Source organism: Brachyhypopomus gauderio, chromosome 5, assembly GCF_052324685.1.
Source record: "Brachyhypopomus gauderio isolate BG-103 chromosome 5, BGAUD_0.2, whole genome shotgun sequence".
Taxonomy (NCBI): Eukaryota; Metazoa; Chordata; class Actinopteri; order Gymnotiformes; family Hypopomidae; genus Brachyhypopomus; species Brachyhypopomus gauderio.
Window position 1 is genome coordinate 22,247,872 of NC_135215.1, and position 14,083 is coordinate 22,261,954.

The window sequence follows — 14,083 nt, forward strand, 5'->3', positions numbered from 1 at the left end:
ATGAAGCTCTCTTGTTTTTATCAGATTCACTATCGCATAAACACAAGCAGTAAGATTACCTGCTTTAAGTAGGTATGTTACAAAAAATTAAATGTCCAAAAATGGCAAATTAAATCACACCACTGGATAGAGATTTTAAATACAAACAGAACAAAACCATCCATGTTAAGCCTGGTTTAAGCCTTGAAAGTATAAACCAGGCTTAAGCCTATGTGTCTATGTATACACATTTGTGGGTAACATCTATTTTGGGTATTTTTTATCGCTTCATGTAGTACCTGGTGTATCTGAAACTTAATTTCAGATAGAAATTCCTCAAATGCGTCCATTCTACTAGCGCGGCTCGCGCAAATTTACAAAATTCGAGAGGTGCACGACCTCAGGAATCCACTGCGCGCGAGGCGCTCGCGCACGGGCGGAGCCACAGCGATGACGTCATTTTCGCCGCGCGGACCCTCGCGCCGCGTCAAGTATAGGCGCGAGCGGCGCGAGGGTCCGCGCTTCAGCGCAATGAACAAAGTCATGTTTGTTGGGGTCATACACCTTAACAGGGGCGAGGCTGGGGTATTTTTAGTGGTGCTAGAGCACCACCGTGAAGTTGCTCAGCACCCCCTGGCTCAACACATTTTTAAAATATTATATTATGCAAAAACCTTGCTCTGCACCTGCGCAATACTTTGGTATTGTGCCTCTGTGAGCACTGGGGGCTGGGCACCCCTAAAGACCAGATCCTAAAATCGCCCCTGCACCTTAACAAGGTGGAATTAAAGCACTTGTGCGTCACTTTCAAGGTCCATTTCAACACGTTTTCAACGTTAAATTTATTTAAGTTAAATATTTCTACATATATTTGAAATCATTCGCTTTTTATCACATTATTTAATGGTTGTTTATTTTCAAAACGCCCAATCTTAACGTCTTCACGTTGTCTCATGTTTCGTCCTGGAATTACAAGAAAACTGTTCAATCAGACAGATTGTTGTGAAACGAAGTAGTTACAATTTCAAGCATTTTAAAGTACTTTAGCCTAAATTCCAGCACTTTTCAAACCTGAAACACAAAGCAACATTAATTTTTGTCAGGTAAATGTTCATTCCTGTTTTTGAGGGGTGTTTCTTTATACTACCACATATCGTTTCAGACAACACTGTAAAAAGATTGTGACGCGGCAAGTAGCCTCTGCCGTTCGCGCATGTTTAGCGCGAGGTGTACGGAGTCGCGCGCTAGGGTCAGGCAGGAGGGAGGTCACTTTTCTACGTAATGTCCGAAAATCAGAAGGCGGAATGACCGCAAGTCAATCAAATTACACCGCCGTCATCCATCCAGCGCTGCTGAGCGCCAGTGAGAGGATCATATTTCGGCCACAAAACAGATAGCACGCGCGTGTGTGTTGTTTATTATGATTTGACGGATTTTTTCCCCAAAAAAATCAAATGACGGAAATCCGTCGTAGTGACGGAGAACTTTAACCCATGCTCTAATGTTTTCTTAATAACCAGTTTGCAGTGTTCTGTTGACACAATCACTCAAAACTACAAGACATAGGCGTGTTCAAAATACAGCATCTCGTGTGCACAGGGTATATATGTATATTTTAAGTTCCAAAAATATATAGTGACAACATCATGTTGGTAGTCATGGTTTGGTGGTAGGGAACTGGTCTTGTGACCGGAGCGTCGTGGGTTCGATTCCCAGACAGGCCATGACTGAGGTGCCCTTGAGCAAGGCACCTAACCACAACTGCTCCCCGGGCGCCGGGCTAGGGCTGCCCACCGCTCTGGGCACGTGTGAGCCACAGCCCCCTAGTAATCACTAGTGTGTGTGTGTGTTCTGACTGCACAGATGGGTTAAAAGCGGAGGACAAATTTCGATTGGGGTGTAAAAATCACAATTGACAAAATATGGCACATTTATTTACAAATTATCCTTCCCAACAGATCTCGACTAGTTAACATCACTCAATACTAAATCACTGATGCCAATGTAATGGAGTAGGTATATAACCGTTTGAATTCATCATATCTGTGAAGAAACCTATAGCAAATTTAATGTTTTTTAAGCATTGTTTTGTTTCCAAAACTCTGATGATCGCCAAAATTATGCAAATAAATAGTGTAAACTTAGTTCAAATATAAATTATACAAGAATGGCACTTGGCTTTATGTTTTTAGCCCAGTGCGAATTTCACTGTAAGACAAGAGACTTTTCTAATTACTGGTCTAAAACTGTGCTGTTTGGAGGAAACTGGAGCACCAACCTGCTATTCCAACGAAGACGGTGAGCCCGAAGCATATCAGGAAAACAACAAACACCACAGCAAAATGTCTTCTTGTGAGAGTGTAAAGACGCATAGGAGCTAACCTACAAAAAGATACAGGATACCTAGTTAAAGAGAACTACTCATTCCAGGGCTGAAGAAAAGCAGAGTACGTATATTAAGTAAAAAGATGGAAACCACAGACGATTAGAAATGTTTTTTTATAATAATTACGCCCAATTTATTATCTAACTAATTACAGTTCTTGAAATGGGGATTATAGTGGTTTCACGGTCAGAAATATTTTCACCTATAAACTCAAAGAAACATTTAATTAGCAAATTATACATTTCACCGTAAAGTTTAGTAGTTATAGGTAGTTACTTCAGCTTAATTAGCGTTTAGCTACTTTATTGGATGTTGGCCTTATAACAGCAATGTACATTGCTTTTAGTTAAGTGAAAGATTCGTGTAACCGAATTCTCCCTTTCACCACACACCTTGCCGCAAACGTATTACTAACACTATGACAATTACTGCAAAAACTTACTGAAGCTACTTAGCCATTTTGAAAGAACGTTACTTTAAAGCAGGGGTGGCCAACCCGTCATAGACCAAGAGCCACTTTTCTTACTGTGTTACGGCAAAGAGCCACATCGTACATGGGCGAGTGTAAATTATTAGCTGTGAAGACAGTCAAATGCGTATTTTCCACTACGCCGGTTTTAAAAGTATTAGCGGCTCGCTAGGCTTGTAAACTAACCGCGCACCACGAAAATGTGTCGCCCCGTTTGTGCAGGTGAGCCCGCGGACCGGCTGGGGAGCCGCATGAAACCAGGCAAAGAGCCGCGGGTTGGCCACCCCTGCTTTTAAGAGAACATTCAGCTATCTACGGAGTTCATTAGCTAGCTACCTAGCTATGTACAACAAAGCCAAACAGTAAGCCACCGAGCTAACTAGCTTTCACGGCTAAACTCTACAGGAAACAAAACATAAAATGTATTAATACGGCATGTATCGGATGTTGCAAAACAAATTAAAATGTTTATCTAAAGACTTACATATCCATTATGGTAGGTTTACGCACTCATCAAACCTGACACACCGAGTTTTCCGTAAAAGAGCATATCCGTACACATCAGCCTTATTGCATATCCGATAAGAAGCAACAAGCGTTGTGATTCGTGTAACACTTGGCCGGTAATTAATGTCTGTCAAAATAAAGGTTTTGCCGATGGCCACGTTTTGTGTAAACTCAGTTTACAATGATTTTTAAAACTTTCGGAAGATTAATATATATATATATATATATATATATATATATATATATATATATATATATATATGTTCAGAAATAATACTACAAAAATATTCAACAGCAATACACAAATTTAAAGACAAGATAATTGTTCAATCTAAATAACTGGTCTTCCTCAGCCTTGCAGACCTATGGTTTCTGAATGTGTACATACACAAGAAAGTCCAAAAAGACCAAAGTGCTGTCAATCATCTAGGCCATAAGGAGATAATTCTTCCAGAGAGTCCATTGAGGTTGCTGACTTCGGTAGACATTGCTTGCGGAATTACCCAAACACACACGACAAACAACCAAGGCATACATCAAACAGAAATCAGTGATCTTCATGTAACTAGTATGCATTACATAGATTTTATTATAATTCCTTACCTGAATAACAATAGGTCCACTGTCTATGAAAGTATATTTTATTCTCAAATATAAACTGAATTAGGGGTGTGTTTAAAAAATCGATTTTTCAATTCAAATCGATCTTCATTTGAATGATTCGATATCAATTTATTAAACCTGAGATCGATCTTTAGAATTGGCCAATTTTTCCTGCATTTGCATACCGTTTTAACGTCTCACGTTTTATATCGCGTGACGTGCCTTAATTCCACCTTGTTTAGGTCTATGAACCCTGCAAACATGACTTCGCGCGAAGTTAGAAAATTTGAGGTGCACGACCTCGCAAAGCGACAGGACACGGGCGGAGCCACCGCGATAAAGTTGTTTTCGGCACCCGGACCCTCACGTCGGTCGCGACGCGTCAAGTATAACGCTGTGAAGTTTTCTCAACAGCTGGCAATATTGTTACTGCAAAAAGGAGCTGTCTCACTCCTCAACATGTTGATCAGCTCCTTTTCTTGCAGAAAAATTTGACAATCTCCAAGATGTCAGAAAGCAGTCATGAATAAATCTTAGTTCTGAATATTGTAAACATTAAGGTCCAAAAACTATGTTCATAAATGTTTTTGTTACATGTTTAAAGTGCAAATTAAGTTGTTTTTTAAGGGCTTTTCTGGTAAAGGAGCTATGTGGAAGTGTGTGCATTAATTGATATAAAAACACTAATATAACAGTATAAACACTAATATCTTAATACATTTTAATAAAGTTTGAGTGTTCCTTGTATCATTACAACATTTCACATTCATACTACACTTTTTATTGTAACTGAAATTTCCCTACAAGAATCGATATTGAATCAGATCAAATCAAATCGAAAATCGAATTGAATTGGGACCTTGTGAATCGGAATCTAATCGAACTGGGAAATCAGTGGTGATACCCACCCCTACACTGAATGCCTCTAACCAGTCCTGGAGGGCAAGAGCTTGAACAATTGGATCCAATAATAAACCCATCTACTACAACTGTCTGTGGCAGTTATTAAAATGCCCAATAATGTAAACATGATAGCTGTGTACAGCCTCTTTCCAATACAATGGCCTTAATGTTACCCATGGAAACAAGTCAAGCTGAAGTCACCTAGAAATGTATACACTTGTAGTCTTGTGACCTCACAGATTGAGCATGATGAATTTGACAACTTCAGTAAATATCACAGAACCTAAGCCAAAATCCTGCTTCAAATCCATTAGCCTCTTTATCACCCTGTAGGATTTAATAGTAATTCAAATGGCCTGTTTGTTCGTTTACTAAGATTATTCTTGTGCCTAAAGCAGGGATGTCAAAGTCAAATACACCGAGGGCCAAAAAACCAAATTTGCTACAAGCCGAGGGCCAGACTGGTTCAATGTTTATTAAAATATATTGAAATGATTGCACATAGCCTATTGAACCAAGACCTAACACAGTGTATATTATTTAATGCTTAAATGAATAAAGCAATATTTTCTTATGGATCTGTCAGTAATTTCAAGTGAAAACATTTTTCAACAGGAAAACATATAAAAGCAAACTTCCTTCAAAGAAAAATCACATGTCCTGTACATTAAATGAATACAGCAATATTTTGTTATGGCTCTGTCAGTAACTTCTTGTCTTTGTCTGTGTGTTTCTGAGACATTTGATAGTGCCTTCTTAGATTATATTCTTTCATTACAGCCAAACTTTCTCCACACAGAAGACACACAGGTTTACCTTTTACCTCCGTGAACATGTACTCTGCCTCCCACCTGGCTTGAAACCCGTTCTCAGTGTCCACCTTACGTTTAGTCATTTTTTAGCAGGGGGATAGCTGAACGTTGACGTCTGCTCTGACTGGTGATTTAGGTTTATACTTTTGTTAGTGACCATAGTGCACGACTCCGAATTGTAATATTGCTTTGTGTTGCAGGTTTGAAAAGTGCTGGAATTTAGGCTATTGAAAATGCTTGAAAATGTAACTACTTCGTTTCACAACAAATATCTGTCTGACTGAACAGTTCTCTTGTATTACGTTAACAAATACGAGCCTCTTGTAATTCCAGGACGAAACATGAGAGAACGTGAAGACGTTAAGATTGGGCATTTTGAAAATAAACAACCATTAAATAATGTGATAAAAAGCTAATTTTTTCGAACCATATCGAGTATATGTGTAAATATTTAACTTAATTAAAATATTAACTTAATATTTAAATTAAATTTAACGAGCTGGGAAATATTGAAATGGACCTTTAAAATGACATTCAAGTGCTTTAATTCCACCTTGTAAAGGTGAATGAACCCTGCAAACATGACTTTGTTCATTGCGCTGAGGCGGCGCGCACGAAGTTACAACATTCGAGTGGTGCACGACCTCGAGAATCGACAGCGCGCGAGGCCCTCGCGCACGGGCGGAGCCACTGCGATTACGTCATTTTCGCCGCGCGGACCCTCGCGACGCCAGATCCGGCCCGCGGGCCTTGACTTTGACACATGTGGCCTAAAGTATTGCCTATGTCAGTGGGACTAACATTACTAGGATGATAATGGGCAACATTTAAGTTTATAGACTCTGGATTCATGACAAATTTACAATTGATGAAGCATTGTTTGCAAATAATATTGCAGGGTGTTCAATTATGTTCAATTATCAAGTTATGAGGAAAAAAAGATCCTGAAAAGACATGGAGGAAAGGGAGTTTGTGGGTTGGTATGAACTCCCGATACCCAAATGTTAGTGCACAAGGTAAGGCAAAGCAAGTTTATTTATACAGCAGTTTTAATATACAGTGGTTATTCAAAGTGCTTTACATAGTTGCTACATAGATAAATGAAAAACAGATCACCAATTTATATAAAATATGTAATTAAGCAAAAACAATTCAAACACTGATCTAAATAAATTTTAATATTTATTTTTTTAACTAATATGTAAAAAGAGCTTAAATTAAACAGCGACAAAAAAAAAAAAAAAAAAAAAAAAAAAAAACAACCAAAAGATTGAAAAGAAAAGTGTTTTGTATAGGGTCACCACAGATCACCAGCACTCTTTTAGAAACATTTTCTATTGCAACAAAATAATTCATTTTCAAATAATGGCATTTATAAACAATCTTTATTCCCAATAGTCAAGTCTGCTAAGTCTTCCTTAACGAATTTTATGGAATCCACAGCTGCAGACGATTAATTTAAGCCGTAATAAAGTGGATGCCTTCACAGTTTTAAATAGCGTAGTCTCTTTATGGAGTAAGAAAGCCTGTCGGCTGTTTAAGGATAGAAAACTAGCAAGTTGCATGAATATTTTTTCCTATTTATTTTACACAAGCAGTTTTCCATATTGTAACGTCGGGGGCTCCCAAAAACACTGGGGGCGGACACACGCGCAAAGGAGAGCAGACCTTAGCGGTAAATGGCGTTCTCTGTCTGCAGGGGTGTAGTATTAACCCGGAGTGCACGTGACTTACGTGGCATGATGAAAAACCACAAAACAAACGAAAGACGATTCCAAAAATAAAAAGGGATAAGACATTTTCAAAATACAAAGGATAACTTGATATACACTGACGACGTATGCCACAAAGACTTAAACACCACTTATTACAGTTACTTGGACATACACTGGCACCGGGAAATAATCATAAAATAAGACGAACATTAACTAGAGAATAGACAGGGAATGCGACAAACAACAGCACGAACACATATCCACTTAATGAACCAACGAGAGCGAGAACAGAAGCCGACTTACGTAGAAAACAATGAGACATACAGATATCCAAACAACATGTGATAGACTACGACACCGCGAAACGAAACCGTTTAACAGCAAACATTGACCCGCGAAGGAAAACCAAGAACACAGAAAGTAAATACAGAACATAACAATGAATCTAACATGGAACAGCTGTGATAAAAGGGGCCTGACTAGGTTAACAAGGGAAACGCAAAACGAAGACAGACTGGAGGGAGGCCAGACGCATATGTCCCCTTCAGTGCTGGATTCTCAATTGTAATTTTTTTGTGAGAGTTACTATGATTTGACGCTAACGGCAAGCGTGGCTTAATAATTGGTGCATGCAAACTATAAATATTTTAATCCGATTAAGTTATACAGATAGACCACAAGCTTGCATTGTAACGGTGATAAGACAAAAGTCAGTCATAAATTGAGATCATCGTATGCTGAGGCGTGTCCTGTGAAGAAATGCAGTTGTAATTCATTTAAATTTAGCATAGGGGAAATTAATAATAACAAGTCGTTAATAGTGGAGAATACTAGTCTGTGCATTATTTTTTAGCAGGCTAGACTCAGTGGCTCTGGCTTACACGTCTCGGTTAGAGAGACAATAGTGACACCTCTTGGTCAATTTGTTAATTGCTTAAAGCTCCTTTTCTTGCAGAAAAATTTGACAATCTCCAAGATGTCAGAAAGCAGTCATGAATAAATCTTAGTTTTTGGACCTTAATGTTTACAATATTCAGAACTATGTTCATAAATGTTTTTGTTACATGTTTAAAGTGCAAATTAAGTTGTTTTTTAAGGGCTTTTCTGGTAAAGGAGCTATGTGGAAGTGTGTGCATTAATTGATATAAAAACACTAATATAACAGTATAAACACTAATATCTTAATACATTTTAATAAAGTTTGAGTGTTCCTTGTATCATTACAACATTTCACATTCATACTACACTTTTTATTGTAACTGAAATTTCCCTACAAGAATCGATATTGAATCAGATCAAATCAAATCGAAAATCGAATTGAATTGGGACCTTGTGAATCGGAATCTAATCGAACTGGGAAATCAGTGGTGATACCCACCCCTACACTGAATGCCTCTAACCAGTCCTGGAGGGCAAGAGCTTGAACAATTGGATCCAATAATAAACCCATCTACTACAACTGTCTGTGGCAGTTATTAAAATGCCCAATAATGTAAACATGATAGCTGTGTACAGCCTCTTTCCAATACAATGGCCTTAATGTTACCCATGGAAACAAGTCAAGCTGAAGTCACCTAGAAATGTATACACTTGTAGTCTTGTGACCTCACAGATTGAGCATGATGAATTTGACAACTTCAGTAAATATCACAGAACCTAAGCCAAAATCCTGCTTCAAATCCATTAGCCTCTTTATCACCCTGTAGGATTTAATAGTAATTCAAATGGCCTGTTTGTTCGTTTACTAAGATTATTCTTGTGCCTAAAGCAGGGATGTCAAAGTCAAATACACCGAGGGCCAAAAAACCAAATTTGCTACAAGCCGAGGGCCAGACTGGTTCAATGTTTATTAAAATATATTGAAATGATTGCACATAGCCTATTGAACCAAGACCTAACACAGTGTATATTATTTAATGCTTAAATGAATAAAGCAATATTTTCTTATGGATCTGTCAGTAATTTCAAGTGAAAACATTTTTCAACAGGCAAACATATAAAAGCAAACTTCCTTCAAAGAAAAATCACATGTCCTGTACATTAAATGAATACAGCAATATTTTGTTATGGCTCTGTCAGTAACTTCTTGTCTTTGTCTGTGTGTTTCTGAGACATTTGATAGTGCCTTCTTAGATTATATTCTTTCATTACAGCCAAACTTTCTCCACACAGAAGACACACAGGTTTACCTTTTACCTCCGTGAACATGTACTCTGCCTCCCACCTGGCTTGAAACCCGTTCTCAGTGTCCACCTTACGTTTAGTCATTTTTTAGCAGGGGGATAGCTGAACGTTGATGTCTGCTCTGACTGCTGATTTAGGTTTATACTTTTGTTAGTGACCATAGTGCACGACTCCGAATTTTAATATTGCTTTGTGTTGCAGGTTTGAAAAGTGCTGGAATTTAGGCTATTGAAAATGCTTGAAAATGTAACTACTTCGTTTCACAACAAATATCTGTCTGACTGAACAGTTCTCTTGTATTACGTTAACAAATACGAGCCTCTTGTAATTCCAGGACGAAACATGAGAGAACGTGAAGACGTTAAGATTGGGCATTTTGAAAATGCCCAATCAAAATGCCCAATGCCATCGGCTTCTCTTGGTCAATTTGTTAATTGCTTAAAGTACAGCAACACTGCTTTATTTAGTGAAACATGGTTAAATAACGAAATAAGTTATATGGACTAAGTAATACGGACTATTTTATTCCCGAGACAGGACCATAATCTTGTGTCACTTAATACAACACTAAACAATAAAGCACCTGCAAAGGTCATAAGTTATTAATGTGCGGACAAAAAAGCCTCTCTGATTTACCATTTCCATTTGAATCTTTTTCCAATGGTGTTTTTAAAGTTGTATAGTATACTTTAAGAGTTTATAGTAACATTTCATTGTGGTCAGTAACATATGCACATTGTATATTCCATAATAATGAACGATTAAAAAATTGCTAACCTCTCAACACCACATCAACCATGAACGAGCTTTGAAAATGCGTATAACGGTTTCAAACTCTATGTCACAAGTATTTTGTTGGTGCCCCAATCTTGTTCGTGTTTGCATCATGCCCGAATTTGTGTTTCATTAATGGGTCCAACTATTCCGGGGTCCAACGTTTTGTGTTTAGTTTTTTCCGGTGTCAAGTACGTTTGACCGGTACGTCCATGATAACGACTATGATGACTGGGCTTCCCCGAGTAAAGATATTAAAATGCACATGCATCTTGTCTCACCTTACTGTATCACTGTTTTATCACATGGTGGGATGGTGGGGGGTGGGGGGTTTGGGGTGTCTAGCTGGTTCTTCCAATTTGTAGTTTAAAATATAGAGGAATTTGCTTTAAATGAATTTCTGCAGGATTTCTCTGAACTTTCAAGGAAAAAAACGTCCTATAAAAAAGAACAGCAGGATTTGTAAATGGTTTTGGTGTAACTGCTACAATCGTGACTCCGCAATCAAAGGTTTCTAATTATGGGTAAAGGAAGACCATTGCACACCCACGTTTCCCTCTCACCGTTATTTAATTAGGATATGACATGAATCCTTGGCTATCTTCATCCAACCATTTCAGAAATTACTAAATTGAAAAACTAAAATATATAAAAGGTTATTTAAATTAATTTAAATTCTATTTCTTCAGGTATTGATGGCATTCATAGCCCGGGTCCGTCTGCCACTACTGATGATCTGGTTAACCACTATAACTCAGAACTTCATTCTCTACTGGACTCACATGCTCCATTAAAAACCCGGACTGTTTCTTTTATTAACTCGGCTCCATGGTTTACCTCCCAGCTATGTCAGCTCAAAACAGCTGGACGCAGGTTGGAGCGACTCCATCGGAAAACAGGTCTGACAATTCATAAGGACCTATATCTTAACCACCTGCTTCTCTATAAAAACAGTCTTCAAACAGCAAAGTCCAAATACTACTCCCAATTAATCAGCACTTCTGATGGAAATACTAGGGCTTTATTTTCCCTTGTTAACTCCACTCTCCAACCACCGGACTCTTTACCTACACATTTTTATTCTGTTGATCACTGTAATTTATTAATGTCATTTTTTAATACAAAAATCAATCAAATACACCTTCAGTTGCAGGCTGTGACTTCCTACACCTTCTCTACCCTGGTTTCAGTTCCTCCAATTCCTCCATTTACACATTTTCAGCTTCCTACTATTTCTGATATTTCCAAGCTTATTCATAAATCAAAACTATCCACTTCTCAGCTAGATCCATTCCCAACACCCCTGGTTAAAACATGTTTACCCTCCATTGTGCCTCTTATAACGAATATTATTCATTCTTCTCTCACTTCTGGGTGTGTTCCTTCGTCCTTAAAAACTGCTGCAGTCACCCCTATTTTAAAAAGACCCGGTTTAGATCCAAACAACCTAAATAACCTTCGTCCTATCTCCAACCTACCATTTCTTTCCAAAATCCTGGAGAAGACAGTAGCGTCACAAGTTAATTCTCACCTTTCCGACAATCACCTCTATGAACAGTTTCAATCTGGTTTCCGTCCTTATCACAGCACTGAAACAGCCTTAGTTAAAATAACAAATGATCTACTGACTGCAGCAGATTCAGGTTTACTGTCCATACTCATTCTTCTTGATCTGACTGCTGCATTCGATACCATCTCCCATCCTATCCTCCTCCAGAGATTGTCTGCTATTGGTTTTTGCAATAAACCCCTGGACTGGTTCACCTCTTACCTCTCTGACCATTTCTATTGATAACACCTTGGTCTCCTTTTCTCAGCAGGTTAAGAGTTTGGGTGTTGTCCTCGATAGCACTCTGTCTTTTCAATCCCACATAAATACCATCACTCGTTCTGCTTATTTCTATCTTCGTCACATAAATCGTCTTCGTTCTTCCCTCACCTCTGCCGATACTGCCATCCTGGTTTACTCCCTGGTCGCATCTCGTCTTGACTATTGTAATTCTCTTTTGTTTGGTCTTCCCCTCAAGTACCTCCAGAAGTTACAACTGGTTCAGAATGCTGCAGCTCGCATAATCACTAAAACTCCATCCACTCATCACATCACCCGTTCTTCGACACCTCCACTGGCTCCCTGTTAAATTCTGCATCAACTACAAACTTCTACTGCTCACCTTTATATCACCATGGGTGCTAGAGCTTTCAGTTGCTCTGCTCCTCGTCTTTGGAACTCTCTCCCACCTGACATTCGCAATATTACTTCACTGGACACTTTTAAATCACAACTAAAAACTCATCTGTTTAGGTCTGCTTACAGCTCCTAGTTTGTGTTTTATCTTGTATTTGTTTTATATCACTGAATGTTTTATGTTTTAATTGCTGCTATATGTACGGTGTCCTTGAGAGCCCTGAAAGGCGCCTATAAATAAAATGCATTATTATTATTATTATTATTATTGTTATTATTATTGTTACAGACCATGGTACTGCATGTAACCACTGTAAATACATTTGACCTATCGTGGCATAACGCCGTGTTCATTTTCACTTAAAACATACGATTGTTTAATATTCAACATTAACTATTTTAAGGAGATTATAAGGGGCTTGACGGATAACCTGGCCGAACAGCGCACAGCACGGCTTTAATCCAGCGATTCAAATGAACTAAAGTGGACATGACGCATGCAGCACAGACAGGTTATGCCGTGGCTAGTAGTCAAATGGTTCTTTACGTGGTCTGGAAATTCAGCATACCTGTGGAATCGATCGTCCTTGTACGGTGTTATTTCCTCCTTTAACTCGTTACAGATGCCTTGAATTTTTAAACAGATTTGTTTTATCTCACATAGCGTCGATGTCTCAATGCCGGAATACTCGGAGTTCATGATGACCATTTGCGCTTAAAATGGCGAAGTTATTTTGTCTATGAGTGACCAAGCAGCAGGTGCCTCGTGAAAATTTGCACCTTTTTTTGGCAGGCTCACAGCCATGCATTCGGTTGGCTGATATAAACCGTCCTTCGCGGATCACGTGATATTCAGCGTCACGGACAACGTCTCACTTTCATTGGGCCAGAAAGCAAGGAAATGCAAGAGCTGCAATGGTATATATGTATTTTTGTGTTTTATATATTTTTATATAATAAATGTGTTTAGCAAAGATCTTACTGAAATCTGTTCTAGAAACACAGGAATTATATATAATTTTCCATTATAGAAAAAATATATTTAAAAAGTCCAAAAAGTTAAAATATCTTAATTTTCTGCATTTTGTGTGTGTGTGTGTGTGTGTGTGTGTGTGTGTGTGTATATATATATATATATATATATATATATATATATATATATATATATGCAGGCATGAAAATGGGTCAGGGGTTAAAAAGGTGAGAAGACCGGGGGGCGGGGCATGTGACGTCATGGGGATACGGCGACGGGGTGGCTGCTGGTGTACGGATACAGCGACAGGTGATGCCAAATATTACGGAGCTCGTAAGGTGACGTCATGTAAAAAATATAATAACGCGTGACCACGACTTACTAACGCATGCGAACGACTTACTAACGCGTGCGAACAAGATAATTAAGTATTACTTTATATAAAGCCAGGTTTACCTTCCTTGGGCAGTCAGTTCGCGAAAATCCCTGGGATCTGCTTGCTTTGCTGTGAAAAAATAAACTTTGTTGCCGCGTGTGAAAGGCGACGTTAGTATCTTGTTCCCACGCGTTAATAAGTCGTGGCCACGCGTTAT

At 38.5% G+C, this 14,083-nt stretch overlaps 1 protein-coding gene across 3 annotated transcripts in view; it reads right to left on the reverse strand.

The window, feature by feature from the left end:
• Nucleotides 1–13,300, reverse strand: part of tmem181 (transmembrane protein 181) — a 58,942-nt gene extending 45,642 nt beyond the window's left edge. Inside the window, exons 1-2 of one of the 3 annotated variants that reach the window (XM_077006502.1) lie at nt 13,087–13,300; nt 2,258–2,361 (exon numbers count right to left, since the gene is read on the reverse strand). In XM_077006502.1, coding sequence (XP_076862617.1) covers nt 2,258–2,361; nt 13,087–13,226 — 244 coding nt within the window. In that variant the 5' untranslated portion in view covers nt 13,227–13,300. Of the gene's footprint in view, nt 1–2,257; nt 2,362–3,318; nt 3,443–13,086 lie in introns of those variants that run through there. The other 2 variants (XM_077006501.1, XM_077006505.1) reach the window with 2 other exon arrangements.
• Between the last annotated feature and the right edge of the window lie 783 nt (nt 13,301–14,083).